This window comes from Somniosus microcephalus, chromosome 8 (assembly GCF_052327205.1).
Source record: "Somniosus microcephalus isolate GS21.2 chromosome 8, FLI_Smic_1.0, whole genome shotgun sequence".
Classification (NCBI taxonomy): Eukaryota; Metazoa; Chordata; class Chondrichthyes; order Squaliformes; family Somniosidae; genus Somniosus; species Somniosus microcephalus.
Genome location: NC_140994.1, coordinates 82,879,710 through 82,893,634, shown reverse-complemented (window position 1 = coordinate 82,893,634; position 13,925 = coordinate 82,879,710). Strand labels below are relative to the sequence as shown.

The 13,925-nt window shown below is 45.1% G+C and overlaps 1 protein-coding gene across 1 annotated transcript in view; it reads right to left on the bottom strand.

Moving 5' to 3' along the window:
• Nucleotides 1-13,925, bottom strand: part of arid5b (AT-rich interaction domain 5B) — a 125,702-nt gene that overhangs the window by 45,674 nt on the left and 66,103 nt on the right. The window contains exon 5 of the mRNA XM_085994966.1: nucleotides 306-424. Within this exon, the coding sequence (XP_085851092.1) occupies nucleotides 306-424 (119 nt within the window). The remainder of the gene's footprint in view (nucleotides 1-305; nucleotides 425-13,925) is intronic.

Genomic DNA, 13,925 nt, shown 5'->3' with positions numbered 1-13,925 from the left:
AAATAGTGGCGCAGGATCTTTTACGTCCACTTGAGGGGGCAGACGGGCCCTCGGTTTAATGTCTCATCCGAAAGGCAACACCTCAGACAGTGCAGCATTCCCTCAGCACTGCACTGAAATGTCGACCTAGATCTTGTGCTCAAGTCTCTGGACTGGGACTTAAACCAACAACCTTCTGATTCAGAGGCAAGAGTGCGATCACTGAGCCACAGCGGACACCTTGCTATTTGCATGCAAGACTAAACAGTAAAAAAGGTACGAGCCAAAAGATACAGCATGAATTAAAGCGATGAACTGGATCCTACCTTGGCATTGCTTTTCCCATCTGAATCCTCATTGGAATCTCTCAAGCCATTTAGAGCTTGTGTGTCCCGCTTCTGGGAGTAGGGCTTCTTCTTCCGAGGTCGGCCTTTGAGATTAGGTGCTGAAATCGAAAGAACGGAAAACAAATTTTAAGAAGCCAAAAGCAACATATACCAGCTAAGTTTATCACGTGTACGATTCTGCGCTGATCATAGAATCATAGAAATTTACAGCACAGAAGGGGGCCATTCAGCCCATCTTGTCCGTGCCGGCCGACAAAGAGCTATCCAGCCTAATCCCACTTTCCAGCACTTGGTCCGTAGACCTGTAGGCTATGGCACTTCAAGTGCATATCCAAGTACTTTTTAAATGTGATGAGGGTTTCTGCCTCTACCACCCTTTCAGGCAGTGAGTTCCAGACCACCACCCTCTGGGTGAAAAAGTTTCTCCTCAAATCCCCTCTAAACCTCCGACCAATTACTTTCAATCTATGCCCCCTGGTTATTGAACCTTCTGCCAATGGAAATAGGTCCGTCCTATCCACTCTATCTAGGCCCCTCATAATTTTATACACCTCAATTAGGTCTCCCCTCAGCCTCCTCTGTCCCAAAGAAAACAACCCCAGCCCATCCACTCTTTCCTCATAGCTAAAATTCCCCAGCCCAGGCAACATCCTCGTAAATCTCCTCTGCACCCACTCTAGTGCAATCACATCATTCCTGTAATATGGTGACCAGAACTGCACGCAGTCTTCTAGCTGCAGCCTAGCTAGTGTTTTATACAGTTTGGGCATAACCTCCCTGCTCTTATATTCTATGCCTCGGCTGATATTACCAAATGTTCACGTTGGTCAAACCAACCCAACATCAGACAACTGCTTTTTGAATAACCTTCCTCAACTGGGCCGTTCGTATATAAGGCGCATTGCTTAGCGCACGGTCACTTTCCCACTTAAAGTGCAGGAGCTTTTGATGCCATTCCTGGTGTGACCCTGTAGTCATTCCGATTTCCCATAGAAACTGCAGGTTCCAGAAAGACCAGGGCAAATGACAGCGAAGAACTCTCCGTGTACCAAGCATGTACATTCTGTGCAGCTGCACTACTTTCATGCTATAAATAACTCCACTGCAAAATATTTAACCAAACACATTTTCTTCAGCTGAAATTGCAAAAGGGAGAGTTTTCACATCGACAACATTTTGGTTCGCTTCCAAAACAAGATACATGTATTTTTTTTTAAATTCTCAAAATTTACATGCAGCAAAATAAAATTGCTCACAGGAACAACTCGCTCCCTTTGCACAGCGGCAGCTCTGCCACGCGGCTGTAAATTAAGATCCCGATGTGTAGCAGCACAATCACTGCAGCATTGTGTTTAGATCATCGCCGTAATGTCACATGCAGCAAGATGCCCATTTCGCGTTCTTCGGTCACTTTCACCCCACTGGTGTCAGGAACCATTTCTCATCCGTGGCCGTCCCCTTGACCTAAAGGGTCAAAGGTTCAAACCATGCTGACTGCATGGGACCCCGAGCTAGTCTGGGGTGGATCCATGGAAGGACACCTGCGCAATGGTGACAGCTGACTCCCTGATCACTGCGCAGCTATTTCTACACTATTTTTGCCAACCTGCCTTTCCACCATCGTACGGGTGCGAAGTTGACACCAGGTTAAGTAGGCGGTACTTAATAACATTGTCCAGTACAATGTAGTGGGCTGCAAACTGAATCTTTGCCCCCCCCCCCCCCCCCCCAACAGTAATAAACGCTGCTCCTGCCTTGACTGGGCATCATTAATGTGTCCCAATCACCCTCAACGGTGGAGATCTTGACTTTGGGTGATGATGTAAAACAAGCGACATCGGATCAGACACCTGTTGACTTCAACGGAAATGAAAACGGGCAGAGACATCTAACGGGCAGCTGAAGGGTAGATCCAAACAGCTGGCAGAGTTACTGTTTTATAGGTGTCTGCTGCGGCTGGATTTCATTACCCTGGATCAAAGGTGACTTTGCTCAATTCCAGTCACTTAGACAGGTGATCTTTATCTATCTAACATCCTACTCTTCCCATGCACCTCTCCTGCAACTGATACATTTCTGCAATTACAACAAAACAAAAATCCATAGATACTGCGGTCATTCTGCTTGTAAAATGATAATTGAAATACAGTATTTGCAGCAGCGATGATCAGATTTACATTTGTCTGAGTTTTTGATCTCTCGTACACACACACACACACACACACACAGGCAGTAAAAGGTGAAACACTGGTTATAAATCAGGCCGAATGTAGAGCGCTCCTACAAAAGTGAACAGAACGGAGTTTCATCGCAAACACACCTCAGTGCCGCCACGCTTTGATATTTAGCACATCAGTGCCTGGAAGAGCCCAGTGCACCATAAATCTCACTTTGTACTTAGTCTGGTGATTGCAATGAGAATGACATGCTCATACCAAGCCAGCGGTGCCCCAGGGAATACAACTCACGTCGGTCACACAGCGATTCTAGATTCAAGGAAAGGAATTCAAGCACCTTTCGCGATGGCGTGGAATATTCCAAAACTAAATAAGAACTGCTTGAAACACGACTATTTGAGATCTTGCTTTGCTGAAGTGCTTGGAAACAGTTACAAAAGATCAGAGAGATTAGGAATCATTAAGCGCAGTGTTTGACAACTCAAAAGCCAAGTTCAAACTTTCTTTCATATCACACTATAAAGAGCAGCCAAGACATCAAAAGCTGCATGAAATAAGCAACAATTCCCATTTAATTACTGTATATTTGTTCAGTCGCTGATGACTTTTAATGACAGGGTTCAGACATAAACTGTAATGAGCAATGGTACTCAGTAAAGTATCTCCAAAGCAAAGGAGTCGCTGAAAATATGGCAGAACAACATAATGCAACCTTGCTGCTGTGTGCTGGGATTTTTAAACAGGTCATTTAGCTTGTAAAATACATATATATATATTTTGAATATGTAACACTGTGAAATTCATCTTATTCAGTGCTTTGAATTATTTACCTTCAATAAGAATGCCTTAGGATACCTTACACAGTGTTTATTATCTATATTTGAGTTTGTAGCCAAAACATACAAGTGACATATTAGTCGTTAGCCAATTAGATTGTTGTGTAAAGAGTGTTCCAGAAATGTTACTCCGTTAATTAAGAAAATGCTTCCCATTGCATGTTACTAACTATTCAAAGCATGCATAACAAATGCAGAGGTGACCTTTAAATAGCACTGACTGAGGAAATTATCCAATTTGAGCGGATTCAGAAATATTAGACAAACTGCAGCACATTTGAGTATGTCCAAAAATGGTTTGGGTTTGGAATTCTTTTATAGCATTGATGAAGTGTGATAACATCCTGCACAGATTACAGCAAAAGTGAAGTCACCCCCCACAACACACGCACAGACACACTGAGACAGAGAAAGACACACACTACATAGGACTGGTACTATGAAATGCTGCTCACTACACTTAGAACTGTGCAGTGGCTATTTCTTAATTTAGTTCACTTAAAGCTGCTGTGGAAAATATTTGGCCCATTTTACCCCGACTAAACACTACGTCTGTGGTGAGTCGCGTAATACATTAACCACACAAAGAACATTTAACTGTCCTACTGACAGAATGACTAACACAGCCAGTCGAATAAATACAAAGGAGACACAGAACAAACATAGAAAGAGAAAAAAAATTGTTACCCATTTGGGTTGAATCAACCTGGTGCTAACATCAGTACTGCAACATGGGGCACTGCACCATTTCTCCCACTCTGATGCCCGTTAAGTTGAAGCACTTGCCAATAATCGTAGTGTTTCCTCTCTTGTGTGCCCACAACTTCTTTTGCCCCTGTTCAAAAGGACGATTACTCACGTAACAACAGATCACTTGACAAAACAAAAAAAAAATGGGATGGACTGCCTAGCGAAAAAAAACACTTGCAAGCTTTAACTGCTCACGGCCCATTTGTTGTCATCTCGTCCCACCTCTTTCACAGTAACAATGATTTCAGTTGCTTTGCTGGGTCTGATCGCCAACTCGTTTGAAAGGCACTGCGCCCGCGTACAGCTCAGGGCCCAGTTACTCATGTCGAAGAATGTGGTACTGGAAAGATCTGCTGGCTCGCTGTTTTTGTGTAATTCGATATTTTATGTGACTTTCAACATTTCGGAGGCCCTGGCTCTGCTTTTCAGGCAGTGGATGCTTATATATGTTAGATGTATTAGTGCTTGCAAACAAGTGCACCGCTAACAAAATTGCCTGCACACTGAAGAAAGACAACACAGATGGATTGGAGTAGTTTGCTGATACTTTTCCAAGTGCACAAAACCGTAACGTAACACAATAAGCAGCCCCGCGCAAACGGGGCGCTGGCAGAACAAGTATTAAAAAGCAGGATAAAGGTAACCTATTAACGTTTAGGTAGTAAATTACTAAAAGCAGTTCTGTAGTTTCAAGATCCACTGCTACCTCCTCTGCTTATTGGTAAATTGGTAGTTACCGCAGCTTTATCATCAATTAATTAAAATCTTTCCCTTGCAATTAACTCCGAGTATATTAACAGAACTGCTGAATGCTTACGTGCTAATGGCTGTGGAACGCTTGATCCCAAGCTTTAAAAGCATTTGCAGCTCCAGTTTAAAATGAGCGCGGACAATTTCAAAGTCCAGAAAGGCCGCGCCAGGTTTTGAGGGGAAGGTATTATTGCTTTGTCATGCAAACATGCTGACGCCATCAGTTCCTAGTAGGACAGCAATTTCAATAGGAATTTGTAGACCCTTGCGAGTTAATTCTTTGTTTTATTTGGAAGTCAGGGGACACGCTACAAAATGTTAAAAAAGTGTCCTTTAAATTTCTGCCTATAAAAGGCAGCATTAAACCACAAAATGAAATCCTAGGAAATGTATTGGGCTCATGTACAATATCCCCTCACACTATCGATTAATATAAAACCCCGTGTTTAAATATCAGGGCATGTAAATCAAGTACTGCAGCAAACTTAACAAAGGATTATCTTGCAGCCTGACATAAATATACTCTTTAACTATTAGGTTTCATGTGCTGGTGCCAGAATGTGAACAAAACAACCTCTTAATTACTGCAAATGAAAATCCAATTTAGCGTCACTGGAACATGATCCCATTACTTCAGTTATTATATTCCTTCCATAATTCTCTTCACAGACCAAAACACACAAAGTATAAACAGTTCAGTCAGTTTGCAACCATCTCCCTTTTGGGATCGGACTTCCTGTCTCATTATGTCGCTGATTAAGGCAATAATGCCAGATATTCTGAGGCATAAAATGCCTGAAATAGCATCACAATCTACCATTTCTCACAGCAACCATTTTTTATTAGCACTGTCTGTGAATAACCTCTTAATTCTAAGCTGTTCTATTTAGCTTCAGTCCACATTAAGGAGACAGCTGGTTGTGTACAAAGTATTGAAGCTCTTAATCATAGTCATACAGCACAGGAGGCGGCCATTCGGCCCATCATACCTGTGCCAGCTCTTTCAAAGAGCTCTCCAATTAGTCCCAGTAGGCCCTCTGCTCTTTCCCCATAGCCCTGCAAATTTTTCCTTTTCAAGTATATATCCAATGGCCTTTTGAAATTACTATTAAATCCACTTCCACCACCCTTTTCAGGCAATGCATTCCAGATCATAACTCGCTGCATAAAAATATTTCTCCTCACCCCTCCCCTGGTTCTTAAGCCAATTATCTTAAACCTGTGTCCTCTGGTTACTGACCCTCCTGCCACTGAAAACAGATTCTCCTTATTTACTCTACCAAAACCCTTCATAATTTTGAAGACCTGTATTAAATCGCCCCTTAACCTTCCCTGCTCTGAGGAGAACAACCCCAGCTTCTCTAGTCTCTCTGCATAACTGAAATCCCTCATGCCTGGAACCATTCTAGTAAATCTCCTCTGCAAGGCCTTGACATCGTTCCTAAAGTGTGGTGCCCAGAATTGGACACAATACACCAGCTGAGACCAAGTGATGTATAAAGGTGGTTCATAACTTCCTTGTTTTTGTACTCTATGCCTCTAATTATAAAGCCCAGGATCCTGTATGATTTTTTAAGTCTTCTTAACTTGTCGTGCCACCTTCAAAGATTGTCTACAGTAAAATCTCACTTTTTGGACTTTTTTTTGTGCAGAAGAACCTGCCTACATTTTATATTTTAATTAAATCACTGAGCAGTACAGCTTAAATTGTACCTTGCTGCAGTCAGTTAAAATGGCACTTCATGTGTGAAGACTGAGCCCAGGGAAATTACACTGAATGTGCCATAATGCCACAGAAGGTGGCACTTCTGCCTCGAGAGAGTGCAAGATGACTAATCTAGTTTCTTTTTTGAATTTCCAATTTACATAGGTTAAACTCGATCCCATTCAGATCTGAAGTCAGCTTGTCCAATGATGGTGAGCCAAAGATTTGCAACTCCAGTTTAATTCAGTAACTTTAACGCAATGCCTGTTAACTCAACTATTAATTCAGCCAGGATTTTAATCAGACTGAACCAACCTTACAATTTAACGGTCAGCCTTGGCTCAGTGGTAACACTCTCACCTCGGAGTCAGAAAGTCGTGGGTTCGAGCCCCCACTCCAGAGACTTGAGCACATAATTCAGGCCAACACTCCAGTGCAGTACTGAGGGAGTGCTGCACTGTCAGAGGTGCTGTCTTTCAGATTAGATGTTAAACCAAGGCCCCATCTGCCCTCTCAGGTGGATGTAAAAGATCCCATAGCACAATTGGAAGAAGAGCAGGAGAGTTCTCCCTGGCAAATATTTATGTCTCAACCAACATCACTAAAACAGATTACCTGGTCATTATCACATTACTGTTTGTGGGAGCTTGCTGTGCACAAATTGGCTGCTGCGTTTCCTCCATTATAACTGTGACTACACTTCAAAAAGTACTTCATTGGCTGTAAAGTGCTTTTGGGCATCCGGAGGTCATGAATGGCGCTATATAAATGCAAGTCCTTTCTTTCTGGACTTCATAGTGCACCATTCAATTTCAGTAACAAAGAACAGACCAAGTGACACAAAAAAACAGCAGATTGTTAGCGCTGTTTACAAGTCTTACCCATTGACGTGCCAACAGATGACAGAGAATTCAGTGCTCAGATCACCCAACTCAGAACAAGCTTAGAGTCTCGACACTAGGTTGCATTTAATTCAATTTTAGTAGGTGTTTTCCTTCGCATTTTTGGTCACATCTGAAATCATCATCATCTTCTTAGGCAGTCCCTCGGAACCGAGGATGACTTGCTTCCACATTAAAAATGAGTTCTCAGGTGACTGATAAGTCCAATGCGGGACCTACAGTCTCTGTCACAGGTGGGGCAGATGGTGGTTAAAGGGGCGGGTGGGTGGGGTGCTTGGGTTGACGTGCGCGCCTTGCGCTTGGCTTCCGCCGAAGAGACTCGAGGTGTTCGGCGCCTTCCCGGATGCTTCTCCTCCACTTTGTGCGGTCTTGGGCCAGGGATTCCCAGGTGTCGGTGGGGATATTACACTTTTTCAAGGAGGCTTTGTGGGTGTCCTTGAAGCGTTTCCTTTGCCCACCTGGGGCTCTCTTGCCGTGCCGGAGCTCCGAGTAGAGCGCTTGTTTTGGGAGTCTCGTATCGGGCATGTGGACAATGTGACCCGTCCATCGGAGCTGATCGAGCGTGGTCAATGCTTCGATGCTGGGGGTGTTGGCCTGAGCGAGAACACCGACGTTGGTGCGCCTATCCTGCCAATGGATTTGCAAGATCTTGTGGAGGCAGCATTGGTGGTACCTCTCCAGTGCTTTGAAGTGCCTGCTGTACATGGTCCATGTCTCTGAGGCATACAGCAGGGCGGGTATCACTGCTGCCCTGTAGACTATGAGCTTAGTGCCAGGTTTGAGGTCCTGGTCTTCAAACACTCTCTTCCTCAGGCGACCGAAGGCTGCACTGGCACACTGAAATAAATTATTGATGACTGGATACAACTTTGGACGATTAATATTCTCTCTTGTTTTAATTTAGAATATTCAACATTTCCAAATGTTACTTTTGCAAATATTGCATGCTATATTGTGCAGCTCTTGAACAATGCCAAGAAACCTATGCTCATTAAATGCGTACCGATGAAGATCTTCCGTTAAAACTCTCTGAACCAAAATCCTGTCAGCGTTATTGAAGGCAGCTTAATGATTTAAAGCACATACACCAAAAGGCAGCCCAGCGGAATATTTCCCTTGCAAATTTATGAAGTTATTGTGCACGATAAATATGACATTTCTAATTGAGGCTCAAATTGGGTATCTTATTTGTCTAAGTGAATAAAACATCTCAGTAATCAGTGTACATGATTTAAACCACACATTTTGTGCTGTTTGCATTGATGTGAGGCTGCTATTGTGTTGTGTAAGTGGGTCAAGTGCTCATTAAATGCGTTGGAGCAAAAGAATTAATTATGCGTTATCGACTTTAAAGACAGCACAACTATGTGGTGTTTAAGCACTGGGGGGGGGGGGGGGGGGAAGAGAGAGGAGGGATTGAAATGTTAAGACTTGACATCTCCAGGAACACCTCCAAATCATTGGATGCCTTGCTTTTTCTGGGATATTCAAATTTTGCTTTGAATGTGAGCTTGCTGGGAACGCAAGTTGTGAGGAGGATGCAAGGAGGCTTCAAGGGGATATAGACAGGTTAAGTGAGTGGGCAAGAACATGGCAAATGGAATATAATGTGGAGAAATGTGAAGTCATCCACATTGGTAGGAAAAATAGAAAAGCAGAGTATTTTTTAAATGGTGAGAGATTGGGAAATGTTGGTGTTCAGAGGGACCTGGGTGTCCTTGTACACGAATCACAGAAAGTTAACATGCAGGTACAGCAAGCAATTAGGAAAGCAAATGGTATGTTGGCCTTTATTACAAGAGGATTTGAGTACAAGAGTAAAGACGTCTTATTGCAATTATATAGGGTTCTGGTGAGACCACACCTGGAGTATTGTGTACAGTTTTGGTCTCCTTACCTAAGGAAGGATATACTTGCCACAGAGGGAGTGCAATGAAGGTTCACCAGACTGGTTCCTGGGATTAGGGGATTGTTCTATGAGGAGAGATTGAGTAGACTAGGCCGATATTCTCTCGAGTTTAGAAAAATGAGAGGTGATCTCATTGAAACATACAAAATTCTTACTGGGCTTGACAGGGTAGATGCAGGGAGGATGTTTCCCCCAGCTGGATTGTCTAGAACCAGGGGTCACAGTCTCAGAATAAGGGGTCAGCCATTTAGGACTGAGATGAGGAGAAATTTCTTCACTCAGAGTGGTGAATCTTTGGAATTCTCTACCCCAGAGGGCTATGGAGGCTCAGTCGTTGAGTATATTCAAGGCAGAGATCGATAGATTTTGAATATTAAGGGAATCAAGGGATATGGGGATAGTGCAGGAAAGTGGCGATGATCAGCCATGATCTTATTGAATGGCGGAGCAGGGTAGAGGGGCCAAATGGCCTACTCCTGCTCCTATTTCTTGTCATGATGTTCTTATGTCCTAGTGTTTTGCTGCCACACTCACAGCGCTAGGGTACACCAACTAACTCCAGTTGTAACAAACCTACAAGAAGGGACTATGCCCTCTGGTGGGAATCCTGCACCGAGGTCAACATTATCTTGAGGGCCAAATAAAACCCAAACAAACAACCACCGCAATGTCTGGTACGGGGCAAAAAAATAATGAGGAGGGTCGTAATCCACATCGGCCAGTCCCAGGAATAAATAGGCAGGTATTAACAAGTACTCCGCATTCGAGAGTGAACAGGCCTTACTGGTGCCGGTGTTAGCGGACTGTACATTTTTAATACTCACTTCTAATCTTAAAGGGTTTGATATCCTGGGTCAAAATTGAGGAGGCCAGGAGGTTTATTGTTCCTTTTGGGTCAAATATAATCAGATGATGTCCACGGGACAGATATGCACCAGTAGGCTGATCTAGGCTCAGTCCATCACCAAAAATATATTTTAAACATATATGAGACATACTAAAATTGTATCTCAAATATATCAAACATTTAAACTGCATCTGTAGCGGTATCACCGAGTGTCCCTTACTTACCGGACATAATTCCCTTTAACGCGATGACGCGGGTTAACGCGATGACGTCACGTCGCACATCACGTGACCGTCCCAAGCGCGGGCAAACGCGATGATGTCATCACGCAAGTCACGTGACTACCCAAGCGCGGGAAGAACATGATGACGTCATCACGCAATCCACGGGACTGCCTACTCAAGTCCTCGTGGCGTCCCCTTTGGGGAAAGACCTGTTCCACGGCTCTCCTGCATCAATCTACGTTGTTTGCTGTATTTCATCTAATCCAACATTAAAGTCCTGTTTGTTGTTCTTCCGAGTCAAGCTCCGTTATTTGTTAGGAATACGCCTATTCCTACATTGGTGACCCAACGACGTGAGGACGGGAATTCATCAATACCTACATTGGTGACCCCGTCTCCGTGAACGTTTTTCACGGTAGAAGTGCACAGCCTGAACCCCGTCTCTGAACGGTTTCACAGAAGAGCACGCCGAACAACAACCGACGAACACCAATTCCTACAATTGGTGACCAACGACGTGAGCTCATCAATACCTACATTGGTGACCCCGTTTTTCGTGAACGTATTTCACGAAAGCAGCGCAGCCGGACCCCGAATTTTCGTGAACGTTTTTCACGAAAGAAGCACGCAAGGAAGCTTAAGCCATTTCGCTCAGCTACCGCAACACTGGGAGCAACAATCGCCCTCGTGCTTTATAAAGGTAGAAGCCCCGTTCGCCTTGTGCGACATCGATACGGCGCAGACCACGTACCTGGATACCGTCTCCGTTTTCAACGGCTCTACCGACTTTCGGAGCGTCAGCCTCCAACAACCCCACGGCAGAACAGCAAGTATAACACCCTCACAGCGCGGGTACAGCATGTTTACGGGCTCACAGGATCGGAGCGCGCCCCGGCGGAGAGGCCACGAGGACTCGGTCCTCGCAAAACACCCCTCGCAACTCACGAGGACTCGCCCCTCGCAATCCACGAGGATTCGCCCCTCGCAACCCACGAGGATTCGCCCCTCGCAACCCACGAGGATTCGCCCCTCGCAACCCACGAGGATTCGCCCCTCGCAACCCACGAGGATTCGCCCCTCGCAACCCACGAGGATTCGCCCCTCGCAACCCACAAGGATTCACCCCTCGCAACCCACGAGGACTCGCCCCTCGCAACCCACGAGGACCCATCCCCCGCCGATGCCGCACCAGCCCGTCAGCCTGCTGGTCTGTCTTTTCTACCACGCTTTTCGGCGCGACGACAAAGCGTTGCCGCCCTCCCGGCAGTTTTTCCCCCTACCGAAATCAACAACAACTAGAAGTGTTGCCGCCCTCTCTAGTTTTCCCCTCAACAAAAGCAAACATCTACTGACGCTGCGACCATCGAGGATGGGTCCAACGGGCATCCCGCGGCCGCGATCAGCCACACGAAAATTGCTCTCATCACCGATCACTGATCAACGCAGCAACAGTTCACTCTCTTCTGTGTTACCGTAGTAGCACTACGGCACGCACCGTTCCGTGCATTCCCGACTACCCGAGAGTTCGCTCGCCTGTCGGCGAGTTCACCAACCTGCCCAGACCCATGTTTTTTTCCTCCTGGATCACCCGTTCAGCGTTCCTGCAGATTTCGTCAGACTGGGGACCTTTTCCCAACAATGACAGAGCCATGGTCCGCATCTGCCCAACCTGACAGTCGCTATGACGCGGCCAGCTGTTTTGCCCCGGCGCCCGCTTCGAACCACGGGCTACAGAGGTCACACGCTTCCACGGTCCTTCGCATGGCTGAATACGTTTTATTCGCCATGACGCCACGGTCCTTCACAAGGCTGGATATGTTTGATCCGCCACGACACACGCAAGGGTCCGCTCATGACCAGCACATATTTGGACCTCGCCCGCCAAGTCGAGACAGCATGACCGCCGAGACCACCCATCGTCGTTACGCCAACTCAAGTACGACCGCCCGCCAGACCGTCAGCCACCCAGCAGTCTCCATCTCAAGACTACAGGAGTCGTTCGGACAGGCTCGTCAGACCATCTCATCGTTTGACGCCGACCGTTAAAACGAATTCTGGGGAGGCGCATGTAGCGGTACCACCGAGTGTCCCTTACTTACCGGACATAATTCCCTTTAACGCGATGACGTGGGCTAACGCGATGACGTCATGTCGCACATCACGTGACCGTCCCAAGCGCGGGCAAACGCGATGACATCATCACGCAAGTCACGTGACTGCCTACTCAGTCCTCGTGGCGTCCCCGCTGGGGAAAGACCTGTTCCACGGCTCTCCTGCATCGATCTACGTTATTTGCTGTATTTCATCGAATCCAACATTAAAGTCCTGTTTGTTGTTCTTCCAAGTCAAGCTCCGTTATTTGTTAGGAATACGCCTATTCCTACACATCTATTAAATATTAAAAACAACTTGCAGTTATATAGCGCCTTTAACGTAGAAAAACGTCCTAAGGCACTACACAGGAGCGTATTTAAAACATATATTCAAAAGAAATCTAAAACATATTTAGAACTTAGATTTCGTTCCAGCACCGAGTACTGTTTGTGCACACCACAGACTCAAACCAACAATTGATTTTTAATAATCCCAGCAATAAAATGCTTTACAAAAACATGAACTGGTCGACAGATTTCAGAAACCTGCACTTGTGTAAGAGGTTTGAGGAACAGCTGATGCAGGTTGCGACTCAGCAGCTCCATGCTTGCTAAAGAAATCAGGCGTCCTTTGGTGTTAAGATTCCTGCAGTTTACCCAATGGATGAATGATTTGAGTTCAGGAAAATCTAAAACTCAAAATAGGTCCAAGATGAGGAAGTACAAGCTGAACACTTAGTTACACTAGATTTAAGCAAAAGTTTACAAATAGATTGGTGTTAAAAAAATTTTTTTTTAAATCACGTGCTCACCATCACCAACCTCCTATAGGGGGTAAAATTCAACCTCGGCAGCAGTGCAAAACAGGCGATAGCAAACCTCTGCCCCTTTTTTCCACATGGCAGCTGATGATGATTCTGCCATTGCCATTTACACTTCATCTAGACTCATCTTTTGTTTCTTAACTTGTCCCATTACCATCTCCTTTTGCCTTGCACCATCATCCTTTTTGTCTCTTAATCTCTCCTGCCTTCCATCCTATCACAGATCTTCCCTTTTGTTCTTTCCTCCCCCACCCTCTCCCTGCCCCTGCACTTGCTTAAAAACATTTCACATCTCCAACTTTTTCCAGTTCTGATGAAGGGTCATTGATCTAAAACGTTAACTCTGTTTCTCTCTCTACAGATGCTGCCTGACCTGCTGAGTATTTCCAGCATTTTCTGTTTTTATTTCAGATTGCCAGCATCCGCAGTATTTTGCTTTTGTGATAGCAAATTAGCAGTCCGTTTACACCCCACCCGATTTTCTTTTCCACTATTTATTTTTCTATTAGGCTGCATAACAATCGGATGCAGCGGGAGGCAAGAGGCTCACCAAATTAACACATGCAGTTACATAGCACCTTT